The 27,616-nt window shown below is 46.1% G+C and overlaps 1 protein-coding gene across 5 annotated transcripts in view; it reads left to right on the plus strand.

Annotated features, from left to right (window-relative positions):
• The window catches only part of NAXD (NAD(P)HX dehydratase), a 359,272-nt gene extending 332,375 nt beyond the window's left edge, over positions 1-26,897 (plus strand). For all 5 annotated transcript variants that reach the window (XM_069205114.1, XM_069205117.1, XM_069205115.1 and 2 more), the window contains 2 exons: positions 6,906-7,026; positions 26,533-26,897. In XM_069205114.1, coding sequence (XP_069061215.1) covers positions 6,906-7,026; positions 26,533-26,683 — 272 coding nt within the window. In that variant the 3' untranslated portion in view covers positions 26,684-26,897. The remainder of the gene's footprint in view (positions 1-6,905; positions 7,027-26,532) is intronic.
• The last annotated feature ends 719 nt before the right edge of the window (positions 26,898-27,616 follow it).

Consider the following 27,616-nt stretch of genomic DNA (forward strand, 5'->3'; position numbering starts at 1 on the left):
GCATGTGAATCTCTGAAAGATCCAACGAGAAAAAAATGAGTTTTTTTTTTTTTACCCGTAACTGTGATTTTCCAGCATTGCCATCTTTCATAGATTGATATGCTGCCCACTCTCCTCCCCAAATAGAGGTTCACCCCAAGCACTGCATATATGGTTATATATTTGCACTTTTGTGATAAATATGAGATGTGAAGTCCTATGGCAAGGGTGATGCAGAGGACACTCAACTCATAGTTTGGAGTTCGATCCCTTTAGAATAAGGTGGATGTAGTAACAAAGTGGGCACCCTCTGTGGCCTTTTCAGCTATCAGTGCATCGTCCTGCTATAACGTATGAATGGTCAGTTGCGGAATAAAAGACACAAACGTGCAACTGAGTGAGTCAAAGGCCTTGGTGCTACTCTAACCCTTCTCAGTCAGTTTAACGTTACCAACTTATCTTATTTAATTTACAGTCAGTATTTGGAGCCATGGGGGCACTGCATTGTTTGAGGGGCTACATTTTACAAATATGAAGAATATAATTAACAATCCAATATACACAAAAACGTTTTTGTAAAACATAAAAATGTGATTTATATTTGTAGTATAAAAGATTTTAATCAATCAGATTTTTAATATCAGTAGTTAAAATCATATCCATTGTTACAACTTAAGACAGTTCATAGACTTTTATACAGCATAACTTTGCAATATCAATGAACTTTTCAAAGCATTACATTTAACTCAGTAACAACTGCCTCTCTTTCAAGAAAGAGATTGTGATATCAGTGAAATTTTCAATAATTCAGATTTAAATCAATCCCAGTCGCTCTTTCTTTTTGTTGATTTATTAAATACTACATCTGATAAACGGCACATGCACAAAACACCAGGAAGTTCCTGTTTTCAGCCATTAAATGTTCCTGGAGTGACAAAATTAATCCCTAGAGACAAAAAACACAGGCAGAGCATCATGCAGAAGGACATCAGGACACCCTCCAAAGTACACTAACAACTCCTTTCTATGTAGGAGTGTACTGGCATTCGATTTGTGTGGACAAAGCACCATCCTCCAAAATCACTCAGTCATGATAAGCAGGAACCAGTCCAACTCTTCTATCATGGACCACAACAGGAAAAAGTACAAGTTTACAGATATGGAGGTGGAGGTCTTGGTTAATAAGGTGGTAAGACACCATGAACATCTAATGTACTCATTCATGCTGAAGATGGCACCAAAACAACCAAGAACATGTCTGTGTAGGGACATAACTGAAAAAACTCAGTACTGTATCAACATATCCATGTGATGTTGAGAACATTAAAACCAGGCTCTACACCTTGCAATGGTTCAGCAAGTTAGCAAACACTAAATCTTTGCAACTGGTGGTGGTTCTTCTCCTCCACTCTCCCTCAAGCTGTGAGAAGAAAAACGTATGACCATCCTCAATATTTGTGGAGTGGGAAGCATGAAAGAAGGTTTCAAGGTCAGGGGAATCCAATTAGAGAGACACAAGAGTTGTAATGGTTGTACATGTGATTGTTAAAAAGTTGACTTGGCTGGGAGTCATCATTGTGAAGAGTGATTGTTGTAATGTGTTACACATATTCACATTGATCCATGTGTTTGCTGTCACAGGAACTAACTCCTCATTCCTTTTCTCATTTTGTCAATGGCCTGGGGGGCTTTCAGCAACTTAATGAGGGAATTGATTTTTTATGCCATACTTTAAGATTTATAGGGAATTTTGTTTACAAATTAAGTGGTGGGATTCAAACTATCAAGCCATCTCAGACTCCTCCATGTGTATAGAGTTCAGAAATGGCAGGGGTTGGTCAGTCCTCCAGGGTATCAGCAGACCCCCACACCTAACAAAGCAACCACCCCCTTAGTAAATCTGAGGTCATTTGATGTTTTAGGCATAGTTAAGACACACTCTACTGGAGTTCTTTTGAGGCACACCATCCTGGATTCCCCTGGATCACCAGTTTTTAAAAATGTTCCATGTTTGGTAGGGTTCCTTGGTTGCTGGTCATTTCTGGGCCTAAATAGTATGGTGTGCGTAAGGTATTCTGAGTAAGAAAATATAATGAGAGCCACACAATCCACACCACCCGGCGCTGTCCATAATGTCTAGTTCTGTCAAATGTCTGGGGCTGGTAGGGTTGCCTGCATCCTGGCCGACCCCAGCCCAAATATGGCAGCTCCAAACAACCCCAGAAATATTTAAATTCAATGGAAAAATGTGGATTTTTCCAATTTTCATTTTGGGGCCTTCCCTGTGCCAAGTGTCAAAGTTCCTAAACTCAGGACCTTGGGTACATTTCAGAAACACATCTTTACTGTATGAATTGATGCATGGTTGAAACAATGAAAAATAATTAGAATCTATGGGTATTGGTTGTTTTTGAAGAATTGACAATACCCTGTACATCTGTGCGACCAAAATAGTATGGTGGACATAACAGGATGTTACTTTTTTGAGGCTCAGCCATCAGTGCAGAAATGTACAACTGAAAATGATGTTGCCTATTTCTCTTTTATTTACTTACACTATTTTTTAAATTCAATCAGTTAGGAAATCGTTGAGTAATCTAAAAAGGCGAGCCCTCGCTGAATTCAGAATTTTGAGACTAATGAAGAATCTAGAGTTTTCCGGACGATCATGTGGTTTCCACATCTCTTTCCCCCCACAAACTGTAAGTAGTCAGAGAGTGCAAAAATAGGAGAGATTCAGTGTCACTCAGAAAATTGAAGGACATTTTTTTTCTTCTTTTTTTTTAACAATGCTGCCTGCTTCTGAAAACTCGGAAAAGGGCAATCTAACCACTGTAAACCTTCAGTTGAATCCATTTTTTAAAGTAAAAAACTCACTTTGGTACAGCAGTTTTTCTAAGATAAACAACATTTGCTATTCTTTGTCTATTCTTTTGGCTCTTTCTAGAGGAAACCACAATCCCTGGCTTCCTTTACAATTGCCAGCATGGAAGGAGTGGAAATGTATCTTTTGTAGCAAAAGGTTTTGAAGTCTTAATCACAAACTACCTTCAAATGTAAAACGAAAAAAGGCTCGTACCAAGAAAGTGGGTGGGAACACCAGCATTTAAGTGGCGAAAGGCAGAGCGTCTAGCGATTGGTAGCAAGCGTTCAGCATAAAGCACCTCTCTTCGAGGAAGGTGTCGTAGCAGTCTTGCTATGGTGCTTTGGATGTTTTCAATTTGCATAATGAAAATTAGGAAGCTATTGGGTACAGTCAGTTTGCATAATCTCACATGGCATCACAATTGTGAGAAAAGCCTGTAGTTTTAGGGACAACCCCAAGGGAAGGAATAATAGTTACTGTTTCCACATACTATCAAATGCACTTCTTTTGACTTAATTCACACGTAGAAAAAACGGGTTGAAAGTGGTATGGCTAAGCTTAAAATTGCCTTTTATTCCGATCACATTTTATGAAAGGTGCAAGCCCCGTACAGACAGTAGTCAATTTGCAGGAGAAGGAACATATATGTATATTTCTATTTATTTATAGCTTCTTTGGAAAATATGTATTGCTACTGTCATAACAATAAAATACACACACACTCTTTAAACCTGTCTGACTAAGTATTTTTTACCCATGATTCTAATTATGTATTGTATGTGCATATGTGTGTGTATTCATGTGTGTGTATATATATATATATATATATATATATGTGTATGTATGTGTATATGTTGTTTCTGTGCTTGGCATGTTCGTGGATCATTGCATGGCTCCTGGTTTTGGGTTGTTATACTAGATATCTATGAATTCCCGCTCTCATCTTATCACACTTATCTATTCATCACTCTTATGTCATGTCTCTATCAAACTATCCCCCATTCTCACTCTGACTCATCCCAAATCCCTTCTACCACTTTCATCTCCTAAATATCTCTGCCTAAGCTCTTCCCTCCACCTCCACATCTAACTCACCAAACCTCACTCTACCTCTGTGACCTCCCACACAACCCTACTAAATTCTCCTGCATTCATCCCACCCTGCTACTATGCTCTCCCTAACCCTTCCACATACTCTTCCCCCTCCGCCCCCCTTTATTCATCCCAAGCCTTTGGGTTGAGTAAATGAAGGATATACTCCCAATTAACACTTCTGGATTTCTTTCCTCCTCCACCCCTCCATTACTCCAGTCAATCTAACTAACAAACTCTCATATCCGCGGCTCAAATTAACTCATAATAATACTAAAACTGTACTCATTATTAAACAATACTAATCCATCACTAATTCTTGTTGGGTTCCGGAGCAGCGTGCTACTCATCGAAAAGCGCTTCGACGCCTCGTCAGGGGTAGTAAGCGCTATATAAATACGATTACAATACAATACAATACAATTTCGAGGGTGTTTCGGGGTTTAGAATCAGGTTTTCAAAATCATCTTGTGTTAGAATTACAGAGAAAGATTACGATGTCTGAAACCTTAAGAATATGTTTGACTTTGAATTTGAAAGAGGAGGGCTTACATAATTGGGGATACAGCTTATGAAAGGTTATTCATCAACAGACAGTACAACTCCTGTCGGGACTGAGCCAATTGCAGCATGATATGCAGAGATAGTTGATTTGATTTTCAGGAGCTTGTTTGTCCAAATCTAAAAATGAATTTTACTGTTTCTCCCAATGTGTGCTTTAAGAGCTCTTCCAGTTCTGGCTCTTAATAGGACTATCACGTACATTCAGAAAAATATCTTGATCTGGGCTGGTAGGTCCCAAAGGTTTAGGAAGAAAGTCCTCCCACCATTCACAGTGGGAGGGAGTGGTCGGAGTCCCAGTTGTAGCAAGGTATACCTTTTAAATAACTGTCATCCTCGACAAGTATTGAGGTATATATGACACTTGGCGGCACATCTTTGTGTCATTTTTTGGCTCCCTCTGAATGCAGGTAAGGTCCATGTAACAGTTTAATTGGACACATATGGTGGCAGTGTTGTTGGGCTAAATACAAGTAAAAAATCTCAAGCTCTTCTTCACCTATCTCTTGTCTCAATTATGTTATTTGATGCTTGATAAACTACATCAATTTAACTCTTCTGAGACCCATTTTGTTTCGGCTTCTGTTTTGTGATACTCAATAGGAGTCTGCGGAATGTACAAAGACTTGTTGGCCTGGAGCTGAACTTGCCGTGTTCTCGCTGTAACTGCTAGGCCTTGAGAAATAACAATCACAAGTATTACGTGACAGCCTGTTGCTAAGCTTCATTAGCTGCTTTCATAGCTAATACCCATATATGGCTAAATGTATGATGCCAATTAGAGATTGGATAAATGTTTGGAAACCCCCCAATTATTTTGCTGGGCAAATAGCCCTCTTTAGCTGTGTATGTGCAATATCTTTTGACACCTAAAAAAGCCTCATGCAACTTCTGTACGGCGAGCTAGTCTTGTATAATACTATGCTCCACGTGGCTCTGTTACATGAAGTTATACTTAAAAATCTTTATGCCTGTTTGTTTAATTAAATATTAGGCTTTCACACTCATCTTTCAGATAAATGCCGAAAACATTAAAACAGACCGCAGAACACATGGCCAAGCTCCCTCGCTGAGGCGTGCTTAATGCTGCTAAAGTGCAATTTGTGTTGTTCATGTGACTGAGGCTTAAAGGCTTGAAACTTTGAACCTTGATTGACTTGACACAATCTATTAGGGCCTGGAACCTCCAGCTTAGGAAATCAACTAAGGCCGTGATAAACTTTGCTAGGAAGTTGGGTACTAATTTACCTAATGAAATGCTAAAGATTTACAAGGCTAAATGTATGTCCATAGCCACTTATGAGCAGGAGTGTGTGGACACACTAACTGCATGGTGTTACAAAAGGTGGAAAACAAATTCTTGAGGTACCCTCTTGCTGTGCCTAGAAGCACTTCGTCATTTGTATGTAATGCAGATTAAGATTTTCAGTTTATTGCCGAACTGATCAAGGTTCAGCCTATCTTATTATGGCATAAAATTTGGACCTCAGAATTCACTGTCTTGAATCTAGCTATCATTCGGAAATGCCGTAATTTGAGTTCTCATTTGCGTTTTCCATGGTTGTCCTACTTTAAACACCCTTTCTGTGATCTCTGGCATCCACAATGCTTTGAGCAGCCTGAAACTATGGAAGATACAAGTAGAAAAGATTTGAAAAACAAATGCCCAGGGCATTTTGAGGAGCTTCGGCTGTCAATAGAATTGCCAAAACCAACTGTATTTAAGTATCAATGTATGTTGATCACATATGATATGCAACCTTACCTTACGTTTATGCTAAAGGCAGCGGTCATTCTTATGTGTTTTTGAATGGACATTTTTAATCGCTTAACCAGTTTTCCTGTAATGAATGATTGGTCTCAAACTTTAGTAAACAGCCCCTGTGTTAAGGTGTTATAATTTTACACGTTTTTTTTTTTTTTTTTTTACAAACTTTACCTACACTGGGCATACGTTGTTGCATGTCAAGTTTCCTGTGTGCGGTGGTTAATGCAAGGAAGACATTTTAATTAGGTGCAATACTGTTTTCATGCTTTTATTCTTTGCAGGGGTTTAATCATTGTATGCATGTGAGTGGTGATCATATCCTTGCGTGGTGCGTCTAATGTATTGTTATTATGCATTATAGTTATGATGTTTGTATATCTGCACTGTGTTTTTTATTATATTTATGTTGTATTCTGCTTTTATGGTTTGAAACGAAATCGAATAAAGCATATTTGAATGATTAGCTTTATTTAGAAAGAGGATATAGAAATTTCATTTTTTCTAGTATTAGTTGCATTGTATGTATTGTAGTGTGAAGGAAATTGTACCATCACAAGAATTGTCATCCAGCTGAAGTGATTTTCACGTCCATGTCATTTAGTAATTGTTTTTTTTTTTATTGTTTTTTTTACTTTTCAGTAATTGTTTGCAGTCATGAAGGAAGCAGTCGAAGATGTGGTGGACAAGGGGATCTTCTTTCAGGCTCTCTGGGAGTTCTAGCACACTGGGCATTTATTGCTGGACCGGAAAAAACTAACGGGTATTTTAATTCATGATATTATGGTATCTCTTTTTTCCCAGAAATGGTTTTTCATGTGTGTCCTCACCATCCCATTTTTTGACCCTTTGTCACAACCTATTTACTTCTGCTTCATCATATGGGCCTGCTTAGGAAAAGGAGAACAAGATACCTTAAAATTTGGTAATACTCTATCTAACGTAGATTCCTCGCCTTTGGATTATTCCCCTGGGGCCGAACTGGATCTGGAAACTTTTCATAACCATGCCCCAGCGTAATACTAGGTGACTGGTGTATGAACGCCACCCGTGCTGCCTGATGTTAGTTTCTTGCTTGACTCTTTCTGTGCCTTCGGACGTGGAGCACAAAATAATTGGAGGCACCAGTATGAAGGGCTCTAATTTGGGACAGTTTTAAGATGGTAAGAAAAGACAGTTCCACAGAATGAGGAGATGGGAGGGCAGTGAGGAATCTCTGGTTAAGTAGAGTATTCACCAGAAAAAAGCATTACCGAAGGTAATTAAGTTCTTCTGATGAATACTTCTTACCATAGATTCGTCACCTTTAGAACAGATACCAAAACCGTACCTCCCAAAGGTGGAAGTTCTATGGAGTGGGATGAGGCCAAAACGACTTGCAAGACCAAAAATGGGTGAAACGCCCTTCCTGACAGACCTAGCTGTCAATGCAGTGGTGCTTTGTGAATGGATTCACTGACACCCACATTACAGCCTGACAGATGTCAAGGACTCAGGGTGCTAATGCAGTGGTGGCACCCTTTGCCCTGGTAGAATGGGTGTTTAGTCCTTCCGGAGGCTCCATTTTGGCCAGTAAGTAGTAGACCTTAATGCAAAGAACTACCCTACTCTTGACTGAGTCCTTTTCTGCTCTGCCTTACCTATCATTACACTCAAGAAACCCCCAGAAAGCTGATTTTCAACTTGATGGTCTTTGGTACGATCAATATAAAGACTTAAAAGATATTTTGGGGTCTGGCTGATGGAGTCATCTCCCCTTTTGAGGGGTGAGGTGGAACAAAGCACGTTGGGAGGCTAACAAACTGCCTAACATGAAAAGGAATCACAGATTGTGTCAAAAAGGCTGCCAGGGCTCCCAGCACGTTTGTCTGTTTAAAAAAGAAAAAAAAGTGGTGTACGCCTGCCTGAAGCTCACTCATGAAAGGAATTGAAGCAATCGAGAAAAGGAAAATAGTCTTAAGGATCAGAAGACACAACGAGTAGCTGTGCATCAGCCCAAATGGAGTACACATGTCAGGATTAAATTAAGGTCCCACTTTGGCATCACAAATGATCTGGGAGGAAACGTGTCACACCTGTAAGAAAACACATTACAGCAGGTGATTTAAACAAGAATGGTTGGTCCAGTAAATGAAGAAAGGTCAATAAATAATCCTTAATGGTGTCCATTGCAAGGCCTTGCTGGGCCATCAACCAAAAAATAAGAATATATCCGACAGTTTGCTTACAAAGGGTCTCTTCTGCAGACTCCACACCAGGCCACAAATTTGTCCCGACAGTTTGGCTTACAAAGGGTCTCTTCTGCAGACTCCACACTAGGCCACAAATTTGTCCCTGCACCCAGTGTAAATAGTCTTGGTGGAAGGGCACGTGGAAACCAGGATGACATCAACAAATTAATTTGGGTAATCAAACCCAATCAACGGCTGCCATGGAGGTGTAGCTTATGCTGGTTTGAATTCAGAACCCTGCCCTATTGCTGATACAGAAGATCCTCCCAAAGTGGTAGCCTAATCGGACGGCAGCTGCACATGCTTGGAAGTTCTGGGCTACCAGAATAGACACTCTCCTGGCTCAGTCCCGGGCCACTAGGATGACTCTGGGCCAGTTGTTCCTGATTTTCTTCAGAGGTCTGGACACGAGAGGCAGAGACGGGAAGGCATACAGGAGTCCTGTGTTCCTCTCCAACTAAAATGCATTTCTGTGGGAACTCAAACACGCAAAAAATGAAACGCTGCATATTCTCAACAGTGGCGAAGAGATCTAGCCAGGGTTTTTCTCACGGTCGCAAAATGGCCTGTGCCACTTCAGGGTACAGCCACCATTCATGATCCTCCAGGTACTGGCGCCTGAGATTATCCGCCCAGGCAATCAAGAATCCCTCCAAGGGAGATGCCCTGATGTTCCAACCAACTCCAAAGGAGCAAAGCTAGAGAAACCAGTCCCCCATCCCGCCCTGCTTGTAATACTACCACATAGCAGTTGTGTCGTCCATGAGAAACTGTACAAGCCTCCCCTTGATGGATGGAAGGAATGCCTTTAAACACCAGACAAATGGCCCACAACTCCAAAACATTGATAGGAGCCTGGTTTCCGCCCAAGACCAGAGTCCTCTAATCTCCACCCATACTAGATCACCTCCCCAAGCCAGCAGTGACTTAACCATTTACCATCAGCTCTGAGTGTGGAAGGCAGCAGTGTCTGCTGCTGGTCAGGGTACAGCTGACCAGCCACCACTGCAGATCTTGTGTAGTCTCCTGCAGCAGTGTTTCCTTGGTGCTGGGCCCAATGAGACTTCAAATCCCACTGCAGTGCCCTCATATGGCACCTAGTAAAATGGGCTAGCAGGATGCAGGAGGCTAACAGGCCAAAAAGCCTCAGAGTTGTTCTCACAGAGATGTAGGACTAATGCTTGTGTTTTGGATTCATAGCCTGGGTGTTCTGGACCCGTTGCAATGGAGAAAAGGCCCTGAATTGCACAGTGTCCAAGACAGCTCCTGTAAAAGTAAGTCTTTGTGAAGGAGTCAAGTTTGGCTTTTGGTTCATTGATCAAGAACCCCCAACAATGTCTAGACATGTTTTTGGTCTAGAGCTCCCCCCCCACGTCCGCAGCACCACCTTGCTGTCTCGTGCCCCTGTCCCCCGCCCACGCTGCTGCTAGCGTGTTCGAGGCCCTCCTCCACCCGCAGGCATCCTCCTGCGCCTCATCCCTGGTGTCTAGTGGGCTCTGGTAAGCTTCGCTAGACCGTGTGCTCTCTGCCGCTTTTCGCCGTATCTGTAAGTGTTTTTCCAATTTTCAGCGCCTTGCCTCCTTGCGCTCTCGCCCCCATTTGTGCCCCTTCTGATTGCTGTATTCCGATTGTATTTTGTGCCATTTATCGTATTTTGTGACTGTTTTTGACTTGTGCCTTACTTTTGTCTTTGTGCCTTGTTTTTCCTGGTTTTCGCCCCTCGGGCGCTCCCCCTTGCCGTTTTCTCCCTGCCGCTGCCTCCCGGCGGCCCCACCCCCCTCGCGCCCCCATTCGCCACTCCCTCCCAGCTGCTCCTCCCTCCCCCCTCCCTTCTTAATGGCTGGCGCTGCGCGTCGTGAGTGAGCGACCTCTGACCTGTTTTTGGTCTAGAGCTCGCCCCCCACGTCCGCAGCACCACCTTGCTGTCTCGTGCCCCTGACCCCCGCCCACGCTGCTGCTAGCGTGTTCGAGGCCCTCCTCCACCCGCAGGCATCCTCCTGCGCCTCATCCCTGGTGTCTAGTGGGCTCCGGTAAGCTTCGCTAGACCCGTGTGCTCTCTGCCGCTTTTCACCGTATCTGTAAGTGTTTTTCCACTTTTCAGCGCCTTGCCTCCTTGCGCTCTCGCCCCGATTTGTGCCCCTTCTGATTGCTGTATTCCGATTGTATTTTGTGCCATTTATCGTATTTTGTGACTGTTTTTGACTTGTGCCTTACTTTTGTCTTTGTGCCTTGTTTTTCCTGGTTTTTGCCCCTTGGGCGCTCACCCTTGCCGTTTTCTCCCTGCCGCTGCCTCCCCGCGGCCCGCCCCCCTCGCGCCCCCATTCGCCGCTCCCTCCCACCTCCCGCCTCCCAGCTGCTCCTCCCTCCCCCCTCCCTTCTTAATGGCTGGCGCTGCGCGTCGTGAGTGAGCGACCTCTGACATGTTTTTGGTCTAGAGCTCGCCCCCCACATCCGCAGCACCACCTTGCTGTCTCGTGCCCCTGACCCCCGCCCACGCTGCTGCTAGCGTGTTCGAGGCCCTCCTCCAACCTCAGGCATCCTCCTGCGCCTCATCCCTGGTGTCTAGTGGGCTCTGGTAAGCTTCGCTAGACCCGTGTGCTCTCTGCCGCTTTTCGCCGTATCTGTAAGTGTTTTTCCACTTTTCAGCTCCTTGCGCTCTCGCCCCCATTTGTGCCCCTTCTGATTGCTGTATTCCGAATATATTTTGTGCCATTTATGGTATTTTTTGACTGTTTTTGACTTGTGCCTTACTTTTGTCTTTGTGCCTTGTTTTTCCTGGTTTTCGCCCCTTGGGCGCTCCTCCTTGACGTTTTCTCCCTGCCGCTGCCTCCCGGCGGCCCCGCGCCCCCATTCGCCGCTCCCTCCCGCCTCCCAGCTGCTCCTCCCTCCCCCCTCCCTTCTTAATGGCTGGCGCTGCGCGTCCGCGCAGCGGAGGCATGCCAGAGGCAAGCCCGTCTGCGCCCGTCCGCGCCTGGACCGCGCCCAGCGCCACCCCCCCCTGTTCCGCATGCCCCCCGCACCACCAGCCTTCGCTACTCGACCAGCGAACTCCTCGCCCTTAACCCTGGCTCCTCCGCAGCCTGCTTCCAGGCCACTCCGAAGCACACCAAAGGACCCTTCTCCTGCCGCACCTGCAACTTCACCTGCAACAGAACAACGAAGCCTGCAACAACCAACACCAACCACCTCCACTGCATCCTCCTCAACACACGCTCCGCACGAAAGCACGCCATCGAGCTCTGGGACCTGCTCGACTCCACCGCCCCAGACGTAGCCTTCCTGACCGAAACCTGGTGGAACGACTCCTCGGCCCAGACATCGCCATCCCTGACGGCTACAAGATCACCAGAAGAGATCGCACCAACGGAATCGGTGGAGGAATAGCCATCGTCCACAAATCCACCCTCAAGATCCACACCCACACGGACGACACCCTCAAGACAGCTGAACACCTTCACTTCCAGATCCACACGGACCCCAACACTACCCTCAGAGGAACTCTCATATACCGACCTCCAGGACCAAGAGCCCCCTTCAGTGACACCATTTCCGACCTCGCAAGCACACACGCCCTCGCCTCAACGGACTACATCCTCCTTGGAGACCTCAATTTCTACCTGGAGAACAACGACGACGCCAACACCGCATCACTGACCACCAACCTCGGACTCAGACAACTGGTCAACTCACCCACCCACATCGCCGGTCACACCCTAGACCCACTCTTCACTGCAAGCAACCACATCTCCTTCAGCCACACCACCGAACTCCACTGGACCGACCACCACTGCGTCCACTTCACATTCAAGAAAAACACTGAACACCACCGAACACCACCGCACCCCATTTCCGCCGCACCGCCGCTGGGGCAAAGTCACCGAAGACCAACTAACCAGCACCCTCGCCAAGAACCCGCCGACCGACCCCACCGACCCGGACTCCGCCGCCATCAACCTCCAACAGTGGATCCTCAACTGCGCCAACACCCTCGCACCACTCAAGAGGCCCACCGTCAACCAAGAAAAGAAAAAAGCAGCCTGGTTCTCAGACGAACTGATCACCTCCAAACGCACCTGCCAGAAACTCAAGAAAAAATGGCTTCTCGAGCGCACAGCCGACAGCCTAGCAACCCTCAAGGAAGCCACCCGCAAGCACCACCAACTTATCCGACTCGCCAAACGCTCCCACTTCACAGAACGCCTAAACAACAACGCACACGACAGCAAGGAGCTCTTCTGCATCGTGAAAGAGCTCTCCAACCCCAGCGCCAACGTCAACCACGTCCCACCATCCCAGAAACTCTGCTACGCACTCTCCACCTTTTTCTACCAGAAAATCGCCGCCATCCACGACAGCCTCAACACCACACCTCTGCCAGACCCCACCCCCGACAACTCCTCCTACGCCGACCGCCTCACCACCTGGACCCACGTAGATGACGCCGAAACCCGAAAGACCACGAACTCCATCCACTCAGGATCCCCCTCAGACCCCTGCCCACACCACGTCTACAACAAAGCCGACTCCACCATCGCCCCCCAACTTCGTAAGATCATCAACCTATCCTTCGACACCGCAACCTTTCCGGACAGCTGGAAGCACGCCGATATCCAAGCCCTCCTCAAGAAACCCAAGGCTGACCTCAACGACCTCAAAAACTTCCGCCCGATCTCCCTCCTCCCCTTCCCAGCGAAGGTCATCGAGAAGATCGTCAAATCCCAGCTCACCCACTACCTCGAAGACAACTCGATCCTAGACCCCTCCCAATCCGGATTCAGACGCAATCACAGCACCGAGACTGCCCTCCTCGCCGCCACAGACGACATCAGACAGCAAATGGACAACGGCGAAACTTCAGCCCTCATCCTCCTAGACCTATCCGCCGCCTTCGATACGGTCTGCCACCGCACCCTACTAACTCGTCTCCACGAAGCCGGAATACAAGACAAAGCCCTCAACTGGATCTCCTCTTTTCTCTCCGGCAGAACCCAGAGAGTCCGCCTCTCACCCTTCCGCTCCGAAGCCACCAACCTCATCTGCGGCGTCCCCCAAGGCTCCTCGCTAAGCCCAACGCTGTTCAACGTCTTCATGGCACCCCTCGCACAACTGGCCCGTCAGCACAACCTCAGCATCCTCTCCTACGCCGACGACACCCAGCTCATCCTCTCCCTTACTAAAGATCCACACACCGCCAAAGCCAACCTCCACGAGGGACTGAAATCCATCGCTGAATGGATGAGAAACAGCCGCCTGAAATTAAACTCCGATAAGACGGAAGTCCTCATCCTCTGACGCTCCCCCTCGGCCTGGGACGACTCCTGGTGGCCCACCGCGCTGGGACCCCCACCTACTCCAGCCAACCACGCACGCAACCTCGGCTTCATCCTCAACTCCGCTCTCACCATGTCCAAACAGGTTAACGCAGTCACCTCCTCCTGCTTCAACAGCCTCCGCATGCTCCGTAGAATCTACAAGTGGATCCCGACGGAAACCAGAAAAACGGTGACCCAGGCCCTCGTCAGTAGCAGACTAGACTACGGAAACGCACTCTACACAGGCATTCCAGCAAAAGACATCCAACGACTCCAAGGCATCCAGAACGCATCCGCCCGTCTGATCCTCGACATACCCCGCCGATGCCACATCTCCCACCACCTGAAGGACCTCCACTGGCTCCCCGTGGTCAAGAGGATCACCTTTAAACTTCTCACCCACGCGCACAAAGCACTACACAACGCCGGACCCGCCTACCTGAACAACAGACTCAACCTCTACGCCCCTCCCGCCAACTCCGCACTGCCAACCTCTCCCTCGCCATTGTTCCCCAAATTCAACGCAAGACCGCCGGTGGCAGATCCTTCTCTTACCTCGCCGCCAAGACCTGGAACTCACTCCCGACCTCCCTGCGCCAGACCCAGGACCTCCTCACCTTCAGGAGACTCCTCAAGACATGGCTCTTCGACCTATAGCAGCTCTACCCCTCCCCCTCAGCGCCTCGAAACCCTAACGGGTACATAGCGCGCTTTATAAATTTAATGATTGATTGATTGAAGGTTTGCTGTTGTCAAGGGGTGGTCTATGACGTACTGTGGCAAGCCCGCCTTCAAAAGCCAGCCGTCATGGTAGGAGAAAAATGCAATCTCCAAATATAGGTGGCGACCATTGCCATCACTTTTGTGAACAACGAGGAGAGTTGGTGAGATCAGAGGTAAGTACGGCAAACTGAAAATGCTATTGGCCAAACTTGAACCACAGGTAATGTCTGTGAGTCTGCAGGACAGGTACATAAATGTATGCGTCCTGCAGGTCCAAGGTTACCATTCAGTCACCCGGATCCAGGGCAGGCAGAACCTGGACCAGTGTAAGAATTCCGAATTTGTTCTTCCTCAGGAAGGCATTCAGAGGGCAAAGATCTAAAATAGGACAAAGGCCTCTGTCCAACTTCGGTATGAGGAAATAGCAGAAATAACAACCAATCCCTATTTCCAAGTCCGTAATACTGTTGATGACCCCTTTTAGACAGTAGAGCACGTAGTGCTTGCAGTAAGGTGATAGATGTTTCTCTGAGAGGTACTCTGTTGTGGGAGGAATCTGTGATGGTTTGAAAGCAACACATGCACCCAGCTGTTGAATGTGATGGGTTGCCACCCTGGGAGAAAGTATTGTATACTGCCTTCAACAGGCAGTTGTGAGCAACTAGGGATGAAATAAAGCAGCTTAGATGCTAATGCCATAACAATAACATGGGATTGCCTGTACACCAACTCACTAGAGTAGCCTCAAAAAAGTGGAAACTGTCTGGCAGGGTTCGAAAGGCCCAAAGAACTTGCCATTGCCAACTTTCCTTAAGTGTTTTAGCCTAAAAGGCAGGATGCATCGAAAGCTGTATACATTAGGGATGCCTGCACATCTCCTGAAAAACCCAGGGATTGTATCCACATGTGGCGACGGAGCACCACACTAGTGCTGAATTCTCTGCCCAAGCATTCAGTTGTATCTAGACCAGCACAAGTGACATATTTGGCTGCATCCTGACCATTTTGAATGGTTTGAGCCAGGGAGAACCTAAATTCTTCTGGGACCACTGGCAATATCTCACTGGCCATGTCCAAGAGGTTGTCTGTACATCAGCCTAATAGGCAATTTGCCGTGACTGACCTCAAGGCTAGGGTGGATGAAGAGAATATTTGTTTTCTAAATGCCTCCATACTTTTCAACTTCCTGTTCAAGGGGGTGGTGATTTGTGGGAACTGAATTAGAATTCACTTTGTTGGTAGAAACTTCGGCCACAAACTCTCTGGAGTAGGTTGCTACATACAAAATTAGAGTGGTGAGGCGCCAGTCTATGAGCAAAGGCCATCTACTTGTTCACCAGTGTATAAGAGCAAAGCTTAGACCACGTGACCAGCACAACGTCAGCTAGGGCTTTGTTGAATGGGAGTAAGAGCTTAGAGAAAGCAGGTTCCAGACTGAGCATGTGTTCCTATCAGCAGAAGGTAGATGTGGACCGAGCATCTCAGCTGCACGTTAAATTACTACAGCAAAGGAAGGACACTCTTCAGTTGGCAGCCCAAAGTGAGAACCAGTCCTGGGAAAGTATCCACGTATAAACTGTCATCATAATGTGCGAGTAAATCATATCCAGGTTGTGGTAAACTGTGGTCAGAATGGCAACCAAAAGATGATGGAGCCTTTGAGAATGGCTCAGTTTCAGTGTGAGTATATTGTCTGTATAGGAACCGGGTGCCCTGGAGGGGAGCCAGAGCATAATGTCAGTTGGGGTCAAGTATTATTCGGCTTGGGTTCTAACATCGAAGTCAGCACTGGATCCTTCTTTTGCAGTGTCTTGACCGGTTAATGAAAGAGGGACCAATGCAGTTTAGTGCCAGAATGGAAGTCGGCACTGGAATTGTTGCAGCACCTGAAATGAGTTCTAGGGGCTCAGACTATACTGAGGATGGCTCTGCTGGCTGTAATCCAAGTGGAAACTCCTGAGGATCCTTGGGGTTAAAAGCACACCTTAGGGAGCTGGGACAGTGCGAGAAATTAGGTTGTTGCTTAGTAGGGTTTCATTCCCTCACCCAACAGCCACAATCCCCGTTAGGCTGAACCACAAAAAGTCACTAATTGAATCTCTGCTTAACCCTTGGGGAAGCTTGCCACAGAAGCAGTCAGGCTTAACTTGGAGGCAGTGTGTAAAGTTTTTATGTATCACGCAATCTGTAATAAAGTGAAAACACAACACAATAAAAATTAGTATGAATGTTAATAGACGATTTGACATCAAAATTATAAAAACCCAAATAGTAGAACCGCAGAGAAGCAATTTTAAAGGTTTAGGTAAAAAATAGTGCTTAAAAGCACCAAAAAAAGCGCTATGGTTACCTGGTCACCGCCGGACCGGGACAAAATAACAAGTTCAGGCTGACCGCATTATGAAGTAGACTGGATACAGGGACAAGGTTAGGCCCACTTAGAATTGTACCTTGTGTTTTTTGATGTGGGTTCCCGATGAGCGATGTGGGGTCCTACGTCGAGTTGTGTTGGTTCTGATGAGCTACAAGGGCTGCTAGGTGAAGTCTGCGTTGAGTTGCATCATGCTGTGCCAGTTCTGAAAAGCTGCGATGCGAAGTCCTGCATTGTAGTGCATCAGTTCTGATGGGGACCACAGCTGAGCTTGCAGAGCACCTTTAATCCCACTTTGAAGGGTCCAGGACTGAGAAGACATCACTTGTTGGGGGTCAAGACTTGCAACAGGCAGAGTCCAGGTGCAGGATTGAAGATGGTTGGAGACTTTTCTGTCCCTGAGGCTCTGATCAGGAAGCCAGCCAACTAGCCCATGGAGTCACTCTGGTTGTCTTGGGTTTAAGGTGCAGGTCCAGTCCTTCCTACTCAGGCACCAGAGCAATCCTTCTTCTTAGTCTTTCACACGTTCAGTTCTTAAGAATGGGTCTGAGGGTCTAGTATTTATACCTGGTACCCACTTTGAAGTAGGAGAAGCTTCTGGAGTTTCCCCCCATGGAGGTGTCTGGATTTTCAGAACTCGCTGTGCTGGTTCCAGCCTGTCTGGGGCACAGTGCCTTTGAAGTACAAGTCTATTGTGATGCTGTCTGAGAGGAATACACAAATGCCAAGTACACTCATGTGACAAGAACAGGCTGCAGGCACCATCAAATGGTTATGGCAGAAAAATGCCAACTTTTAAAAAGTGGCATTTTTAGAATCATGACTTAAAGTCTGACTTTACCCTTAAAGAGGATTTTAAATTACAATTTCTCAGACACCAGCCTTGGCTTTCCTACATGCTCCTAATTAAAGGTTATCACTTATTAAATGTAATAAGGTAACCCAAGTCATCCTGTCTACAACCAGTCTCCTTTGCCTCACTGTCTTGCAGGAATAAACAAACTCCAACAGCACAGTCATTCACAGTCACGCGGTAGCAGGCACCAAATGGTTAGGGCAAGAAAAAGACTACTTTCTAGAAGTGGCATTTTCAGAATTGTGTCTTAAAATCCAATTTTACTATTAAAGAGGATTTAAAATTACAATTCAAATCCAAGCATGACATTACTACTTGTTCCAAATCAAAACCTAGCATTTCTTAAATATAAGGTAACACAGTGTTATCCTATGGAAGAGGTAGGCCTTAGAGCAGTGAAAAATAAATCTGTGAGTTTTTCACTACCAGGACACGTAAAACTTAAAAGTACATGTCCAACTTTTATTTACAATGCAACCTGTCCTAGGGGTTGTTTAGGGCCTACATTAAGGGTGACATTTATGTAAGAAAAGAGGTATTTTAAGATTTGTCAAGGGAGTTATTTTGTGAAGACAAATTGGCAGTTTAAAACGGCTACCAGGCTCCAATGTCAGGCCTGAGACTGAAGGGGCTACTTAAGAGTGGCACATTAAGTGCTGCAGGCCCACTAGCAGTATTTAATTAAATTTAATTTTACTAGTCCTGGGTATATGCTATACCACCTTACTAGGGAATTTTAAGTAAATTAAGTATGCCAGTCCGGTGTAAGACAGGTTTAACATGTTTAAGGCAGCAAGCACAAGCACTTTAGCACTGGTTAGCAGTGGTAAAGTGCACAGAGTCCTAAGGCCATCAAAAATGAATTTAGCAAAAAGTAGGAGGGTTGGATGCAAAATGTTTGGAGGGAAGACCACCCCAAGGTTGATAGGTCTAACAGAGTTCCAAACCTACACAGCACAGCCTCCTTAAAAGCCTCGACCTGCTTCGGTGTTGCAGATGGCCCTGGGAACTCAGGGTGCACTGAATAAACTGCAGAATCCGCTACTCCTTCAGGAGCGAGACTTATTGTCACCTTGACGCCTTTGAATTTTCTCTTTAGATAGAGAGTGGCAGGTTGGGGGTTCGAGTTTGTTGTCTTATGCTTCCTCTTCAATTTTAACTTCAATTTACTGGATGGCTTCCACTGCAAAGAAAACTTATCCTAGAGTCCTCCGTGGGAGCGGATCAGTGCCCTGAACTTGGAGCAGGACTGACACAAGGCCTGTGACTTCTTCCTGATTTTGGTGACATACAGCTTGACTTCACGGTTGTGTATCACCTTTGGGTGCATGACTTGGAGTCATGACCGGAGCCCAGATACAGAGGCACACCACATGTGGGTCCATTATCAATATGTTTTCTACAGTCTGGCCATGTAATTACAGGTAGGGGTAGTTAAAGAAAGGAGTGCACTTTTTTATGGCCAATGTTCTAAAAATGCTCATGACTTAAATATAGCTTCTTGCGCTGCTGCCCATTAGGGCACCTAAAGAACAAGTTACTTAACTTTGGTAATCTTTTTTCTGGTACAGACTCTTCCACACCACAGATTCCTCACGTTAGAATATTCCCTAAGCATTTGACTGGATTTGGAAAATCATGAGCGGTACTTCTGTGTGCCAGTAGGTGGCATCAGGTTTCTCCTATTCGACGTTCGCAGTGCCTATATACGTGCCACCTCATCAAGTTGAAATCATTTTCGTTCATGACAAATTCCTCACCAAAAATGTGTAGCCACTACTGAATGGTGTTTGTGACGAGTGTGTACAATTTAACAAGGGCTTATGGGTGAAGGGCCTTTTAGCAGAAGGGGAAGGATGGCAGGGTTAGTAAGGAATCTGCGGTTACATAGTCTCTACTAGAAAAAGTTATACCAAAGGCAAATATCTTGTTCTTCTGATAGAGACTTCTCACCGCAGATTCCTCACCTTTGAATAGAGATCCAAGCAATACCTCGGTGAAGGTAGGTCTGCGAACAGCTCAAACCAGGAAGTGTTGGAGAACCCCACAAGCAAAATCCCCATTCTAATGGACCGGACTTCCCCAACAGTACTGCTTTGTGAATGTATGGAGTGACGCCCATGTGGAAGCTTGGCAGGTGTCCAGGACACAGGTACTGCGAGTGCTACTGCAATAGTAGCAGCCTTAGCCCTGGTGGAATGGGCCGCAAGCCCTCTGGACGCTCCTCCGTAGCGAGTGCTAAGCAGATTTTGATGGCGAGTACAATTCATCACGAGATGGTTATGACTATTTGCGCTTCAGTGAACCCAATGAAGAGCTGATCGTTAACCCAGGTTTCTTTAGTGCGATCAATGTAAAAAGAGAGGGCTCTTTTTGGGTCCAAACAATGGAGTCTTTCCTCTTCTTTAGAAGGATGAGGCAGGGTGAAAATCTAGGTAGCATGATGGTTTTGCCGACTTGGAAAGGAGTCACCACTTCCTGCAGAAATAAGGCATGAGTGCGAAGAAGCTGGTGTATGGAGGTTTAACCAGAAAAAAGCTTGAAGCTCACTCACCCACTTGACCAATATAATGGCCATCAAATTAAAAGGCGTACATGTGTCTTGGGTTCCAGTCTAAGTGGAACACATCCCCCAGCAAGAGCTGCTTGGGAAACCCCAATGGGTGGGAGCGCTGACATTTCACTTTCTTGGCACTGGCAAATATATCAAGCCAAGGTTTTCCCCCATTCTTGGCAGAGACCTTGTGCCACCTCAATGTAGACACCATTCATGTTCCACAAGGCATCAACGGCATAGATTGCTTGCCAAGCTATGGATCCCACCAGGAACTACAGGACCAAGAAGGACAGAGGTACAGGGTCTCCAAGCACAGGGTTCACAACCCCACTCCACCCAATTTATTGCAATACCACATGGTGGTGGTGTTTGTGAACACCTAAACCAGCCTTTCCTTGATGGATGGGAGGAAGGCTTTCAGATGCGAAGTGGAAAGCTCTATGCTCCAGAAGATTGATATGCAGTTGAGATTCACCCAGAGACCTCTGATCTCTGCCTCAAGCCATAACTGGAGCATCAATCACTACTGTCAGCTCTGGGTGGGCAGGGGAGAGGGGAATGCCGCTGATCCAATCGTGGTCTGTCATCCACCAATGCAGGTCTCCTCCGAAATCTGGACCAGGTTGGAGACATTCCCCAGGTCCTGTGTCCACTGGGGCTTTTTGAATGACACTGTAGACCCTATAAATGCCATTGAGCGTGCTTCACCAGCAGGGTGTAAGAGGTCATCAGCCCCAGGAGTTTCAGAATCAGTCCCACCGAAATCCAGGACTGAGGTTGAAACACTGGGATCTTAGCACAAATGCCCTGGACTCTCCGCATCAGAAGGAAGGCACAGAACGCATCACTCTAATGAACAGGAGCGTCTGAGAAGGAGTCAGGTGTGACTTCGACATGTTGGTAGTGAACCCTAGCGAGTACAGGGTCACCGTAGTCTTATGGTGGGTGACGACTGCCCGGGAAGATGCCACCTTCCACAGCCATTCATTGAGGAGGGGAAGATTGGGACCCCTGACCTCAGCAGTGTGCTGCAACCACCGCTAGCACTTTCAGGAACTTCCGAGGGGCACTGGTGAGGCCAGAGGGGAGCTCAGTGAACTCTAAATGTTTGTGGCCTACCGTGAACCGCAGGTAACGACTGTGGGCCTGCAGGACGGAAATATGCGTGCTGTTAGTCCCACCTCACCATTTGGTCTTCGGGGATCCAGGGGAGACAGAACCTAAGCCAATGTGAGCATCTTTAATTTCTCTTTCAGTAGAAAGGTGTTGAGATCTAATATAGGGCAGATGTCTCCATCCTTTTTAGGCACCAGAAAGTAGCAGGAATAACAACCATGGCCTACATCTGATACTGGCACCCTGTTGATTGCTCCTTTGGCCAGCAAGGTCTGCCCTTGATGATGAAGCAGAAAGAGATGATCCTCTGTTCAACTGTCTCTAGACTGTGGCAAGGTAGGGTTTCCAGAAAAGGAGGGGTGTAACCCCTGGCACAATTTAAAGCACTCACTTGTCTGAGGTTATCACTTGCCATTAGGGCAGGTTGTGCCTTATCCTGCTGTCAATCGGATGGTTGTGCTGCATTTAGGGTCCATTGAAGAGGGTTGGGGCTGCAGCAGCCAGAGGGCAGGGCACTTGGCAGTATGATGGGTGTGGGCCTCACATCCTCTATGGGATCTGTGTTCCCACCCAACAAAGGACTACGAAGCTTGCTGGCCTGGGGGTACGCTTGGTGTTGTGGATGCCCAAGGGAGTGCTGCCCTTTGCCATGGATGGGGCAAAAGGACTTGCTGGGAGCCCAAGGGAAAGGCTCAGGGATCTGGTGTGACCTGACCCTCCTTGAAGCGTTCAAGCGCAATGCCAGCTTGGTCACTGAATAGGCGGTAGCTGTCAAAGGGCATGTCTACCAGATCATCCCTCTAAAACCCAGTGGACCTCAACCAGGCTAGGTGGTGGCGGTGGTGGACTGCCACTGTAGAGGTACTGGCTCTTCCTAGTGAGTCAGTGGTGTCTAGTCCACAACAAATGGTGAGGTTTACTGCATCCTTGCTGTTAACCAGTGCCTGGTTCAGAAAGCATGGACAGCAGCTGCGCAACCAGATCCCACAAGACGTGGATATATTGGACCAAGAGATGTGGTGTTCACCGAGTGCAATACCAGGGTAGCCAGCCTCTTGGATTCCCTATCCAGTGGGGCAGTAGGGAACGCATTTGGGTTGACCTTGCCAGTCAAGGCTTGCACCACCACGCTCTCAGAAGATGGATGCATAGAGGAAGGTTGGGTCTCCGGTGTGGGGTGTTATTCTGCACAGGGTCAGTAGGCAATCACTCTCTGCACAGGAGGTCCCATGCAGGATTTAGCCAAAGCCCCCAGGAAAATATCATTGTGAGGACTCTGCAGAACTTTTCCCCTGGTTGAAGTACCTCTGTCAAGACATTGATCCTGTCCTCAATGGACAGTAGCTTTGTCAAAGACCTCTGCTGACCTGCACATCACTACCCCAAAAGATGCACCAACCTCCATGGAAGGGCCTGGAGGAGAAATCTGGTCAGAGTCTGGAGAGGTGTCCAGGACTGTGGCATCATCCAGCTCCTCATAGCAGTTTTCCTCCTAGTAGGATTTGTCCTCCAAGAGGCCATAACCCACTTTATCAATCCTTCCTTCCTAAAAACAGGGTATATCCAAGGATGGCAAGGCCAGGGGGGGTTTGTGTTACCTCGGTGGCACAATGATAAGTAGCATTGAGGCACCACTATCTGGGAGTCAGAGAATAAGTTCCTCTCTGATCGGTGCCGGTGGCACTGGGAACATTGTTGGTTGGACTGGGAATGGTGCCACCAGTGTTTGTCAGTCCAGATCCAGGGGTGGATCCATGGGGTCTATCTGGCGTGCACAGAGAACCTGCCGACTGTAATCCAGCAAGGGCGCACCTCTCAGCTCCGTGGAGACCCAAAGGTGCTCCAGAGAAGGCTGTTGTCCCACAGATGAAGGGCATGGCAACATAGAACTCCTTGAGTTGAGCAGAAGTCACTCCAGAAACTTGGTGAAGCATGGAGCAGACCCAGCTGTAGGCTCCGTAGGTGGGTTGCAGCTGTGGGACCTAGAAGCATGGCGCTTGCTAGGGGAAACCGAAGAACACTTTGACTTCTTCGTCACTGTGCTTCTTTGACTTATTCAACTTTGATGATGATCTGGAATAAGATAGCGATCATCCGCAGGATCGGCTGAGAAGGGGTCTGAGATCTCTATCTGGACTTAAACTGACACCCTGAGCTTCATCGCCCGCTCGCGAATTGCCTTTGCATGTATGGAGTTGCAGTCAGCTCAGGTCTTGGCCCAACCACAGGCAAACCAAGTGTGGTTCAGAGACAGACATCTCTGTGTGTGACATTCTTCATATGGTTTAAACTCCTTGGATTTGTTGGGAGACTTATCCCTAGCACACTGGGAGGAGGTTCAAAAAAAGAGTGGACAAAACGTTGAAAAAATTGGTAAAAAGAAATTACCAGGATAGCTCTCCGGATCCACAGTGGTGATGTGGAAAGAAAAGAAATTATCTCAGCACGCCAAGTTGGCGCCGATATAGGCATTGCATATGTCACTTCTGACGTCAATGCGAAGCTGCTTTTCACTACCTACCAGCGCGCTGTGGTACTGCTCAACATTTTCCAGGTACAGTCTGGCGCCTAGGGAATATTCTATGGTGAGGAATCTACAATTAGAAGTCTGTATCATAAAAAACATATTTTTCAATTCCATGTTTCTCAAAGAAATGTGTGATTAAATCAGCACTTCCCCAAACATTTTATGAAGATTCATAAATGACATGATTTGTAATCTAACAAGATTTCCGTGCATCATCTGACCCTTCTTTTTGAGAATATTAAAGTTAAAACACAGATTTCTTTAGAGAAAAAGGAAATTGCAAACTTAGTGCATTAAATTATGAATTGTTCATGATATTGATCTTTGTGCATGGTCTTCATTCACTGCCAGAATGCAGCATAGTTTGGTCAGTCATACATTATCCAGCCTGCTCTCTCCTGCCTTATATCTAGCCCAGTTTTGTTCAATAATCTGAAACTTATTATTGTTATATTATTTGAATTTGTAAAGGACAGCTTATCACCTGAAGGGTCGCTAGGTGCTGGAGCAGGTGTGTAGGTTGTCTGCCGGGTATTAGTTGAAGAGCCAATTCTTCAGCTTCTTGTGGAATTCCAGAAGCTAGGATGAGGCCAGTATGTGCAATAGGATGTGCAATAGGAGTTTGTTCCAAGTTTTGGGTGCAAGGTAGAAGTCTAAGCCTCCTGTTCTGCTTTTGCGTATGTGAGGGGTGTGTGTGAGAGAGAGAGTGAGGCGGAGCGTAGGAGTCTGGTGTGATGGTGGAAGTGGAGGATGCAGTTGAGGTAAGCTGGACCAGTGTTGTGCAGTGCCTTGCAAGCATGTATGAGGTGTTTAAAATTGGCAGTGCTTGTGTATCGGCAACCAGGGGGGTTCTCTTAGGTGTGACATGGTGTGGGTGCACTGTGGGAGGTACAAGATGAATGTAGCTGTGGCGTTTTGGATGGTCTGAAGTCAGTGGAGGAGGTGGTGGGGGGCCAGCATAGTGTGTGTTGCTGTTGTCCAGCCTATTTGTGACTAAAGCTTGAGTGATGGCCCGCCTGCTGCTCTTGGGATCCATAGGAAGACTTTTCCGAGGATGCCTAGTATGTAGAAGCAGGAGAAGCTGACTGTGTTAACATGTGAGGCCATGTTGAGTTTATCGTCCAAGATGATCCCCAGGTTTTGTGTATGGTTAGTGATTGATAGTGTTGGACCAAGCTCTGATGGCCACCAGGGGAAGTTCTCGTTCCTGAAGATCTGCACTTCTGTCTTGTCCGAAGTTAGCAAGTGGTGTAATGTAAATGTTGAACAGAGTGGGGCTGAGGGATGACCCTTCAATGACTCCACACATTAAGTCCTTGGGCTCTGATGTGTATGGGAGGAAGTTTGACTTCAACTATCAATTAGGTTTCCAAATGGATCTTTGATGAAAAAGTGAACAGATAATACAAACGTTAACAAGAAAGAGATCATAGATGTGTAACTAAGTACCGTACGACTCAGAAACAGGGAACTCTGGAGCTGTATGTGACTGAACCACAAGGAAGTTGTAGAGGACTTGCAAAAATAAAAGCACTTCTCCAACCCTGAGAGAAGTCTGCACTGCTAGCCATATTGTTTGGGATGCGTTCAGCCAAACCCCCAAAATGAGGCTACATCCCAGTGTGGTGTGGCAGGAAATCGCAGAATACAAAGATCAAAACCTTACCCTGCTCTTGCATGCTGCTTGATCCCAATTCCATCATGTATATTCAACCCTGTAATCTGTTCTCCTACTAATCTGCAGATGTAACATAATTACTTCATCCTACAAATTCATATATAACATTTGGTTAAGTAATCCTTACCATTCAAATTGACAGTGTTTTGAAGTGAACGGTCTCATCTAACTGTTAATATTGCCTTAAATATATAGATGACTTTATCAATCTTGAGTAAAGAGAAACGTTCTTAGACCGCAAAGCAGAAAAAACCTGATTTAGTAAATATTTAAGAACATTTTAACTTCCTGTCCTTAAGGGTGTCATATATTGTTTTGGAAATGAAATGTTTGCAAACACTTGTTCCATCTTATATGGGATTCTAGATGGGTAACTTTAAATAACTATGTTGTTTTCGACAAGAGGGTTCCAAGTGACAACTTAACTTATGATGTCACTCTAAGCCCCCTTGTGGAAAACTCGTTGTTGGTAGCTAGCCAAATACAGACCTGCAGATGTCCAAGGAGGCAGCAGTTGGTGGCGCATGAGTGCCACCCACATTCCAGCCCCTCTATCGCGCCTCTTAAGAACCCAGGGGAATTGACGGCTCACCGCTCTGACGTCAGAGATGTCAATAAAAGGGTTTTTAAACATGCGTTCTTGCGAATTACTCTAAACGAAAGCCGTATAACAGCATGTCTTGCATACTTTGAATTGAATATGTTTAGAGCGTTTGCTTGAATTATTGTTCTACTACTGTGATATACCAGTATTTCATTTAGATTTGTAATTACCTACCCTTGAGAAAATGTGAGAAGAGGTGTGTCATGCTGTACTTGCACAAGTGGCCAAGTCGGAAAAAGCATTGAGGACCTACACCGTATTTTGTTTATTCACATCATGTTCATTTTCTTCTAGGTTAAATCCTTTTCTAGTTGCTGCCTTTGGTGCTTGCTCTCTTACCAGACAATGTAACAACCAAGCTTTCCAAAAATATGGACGTTCAATGACCACAACAGATATGATTGCAGAAATTGGAATTGCTTTTAATAAGCTTTTTGAAACTTGACTGCCAGTAATAACACTTGCAGAAGACGACGCAGCAACGATTCATCATTGACGGTGCTGTTAGCAGCACGTGAAATAAAATTATTATTTTTTCATCGTAGAGCGCATAATATGTAATGTAGATATTTTTTTAAAGTTTGATATATTAAATGTTTCGGTTCGAAGCAAAAGATGGGATTGAAAGTCTGGAATATAATAAAATTATTCTCAAAATATGCTTTGCTGTCTTTATTTAAGTAGTGGTAAGTAATGCTTCTGCACTCTAATATTCTTGGTTTTGATGCGGAGCAGACTTTGTTTTCATGTATGAATTCTTTCCGATAGAGACTTCCAGCCGCATATACCTCACCATTAGAATGTTTCCCAGGTGTCAGACGGGATGCAGAAACTTTTGAGCAGTACCTCTGCGTGGGACACATTGTGGCTCCGCACTGATGCCATTCCATTCTGGAAATGATGTGTGGGGGGGGCCAAAGTAGGTGCCACTCCTGTGCGTGGATATCAGTTTCTTTCTTTCTGTGCATCAGACACAGATCTGGAGCGACCTTGTCTCTTTTACAGTGTCAGGACCAAAATCTTTCAGTGTGCAAGAGAAATGTCACCTTCCAAAACGCAGAATTCAAACCCTGCAAGAACTGTCACAAGCAGAAGTCTTTGACAGATCATAACCAGGTTTGCCTGGGTCAAGCCACAACACGTAAGGCCTGCAGTGACTGCGCATCGATTAACCCAAAAGCCGTAGGATACCACAGGGTGAAGCTCTACGTTGCCAAACATCTGAAGATTCTGTTTCGGGACCAGTAGAAGTCCAAGGGTCGGTCTCGATACAGTTCCCAGTTTAGGAACCACAGGAGTCAATCCTGTAGTCAATCGTCTTCGTGCTCCAAATCTTCGAGTAATTCAAAGAAGAAGCACAAAAGATCTAAACAGGACT

The sequence above is a fragment of the Pleurodeles waltl genome, chromosome 8, assembly GCF_031143425.1.
Source record: "Pleurodeles waltl isolate 20211129_DDA chromosome 8, aPleWal1.hap1.20221129, whole genome shotgun sequence".
NCBI classification, from domain to species: domain Eukaryota; kingdom Metazoa; phylum Chordata; class Amphibia; order Caudata; family Salamandridae; genus Pleurodeles; species Pleurodeles waltl.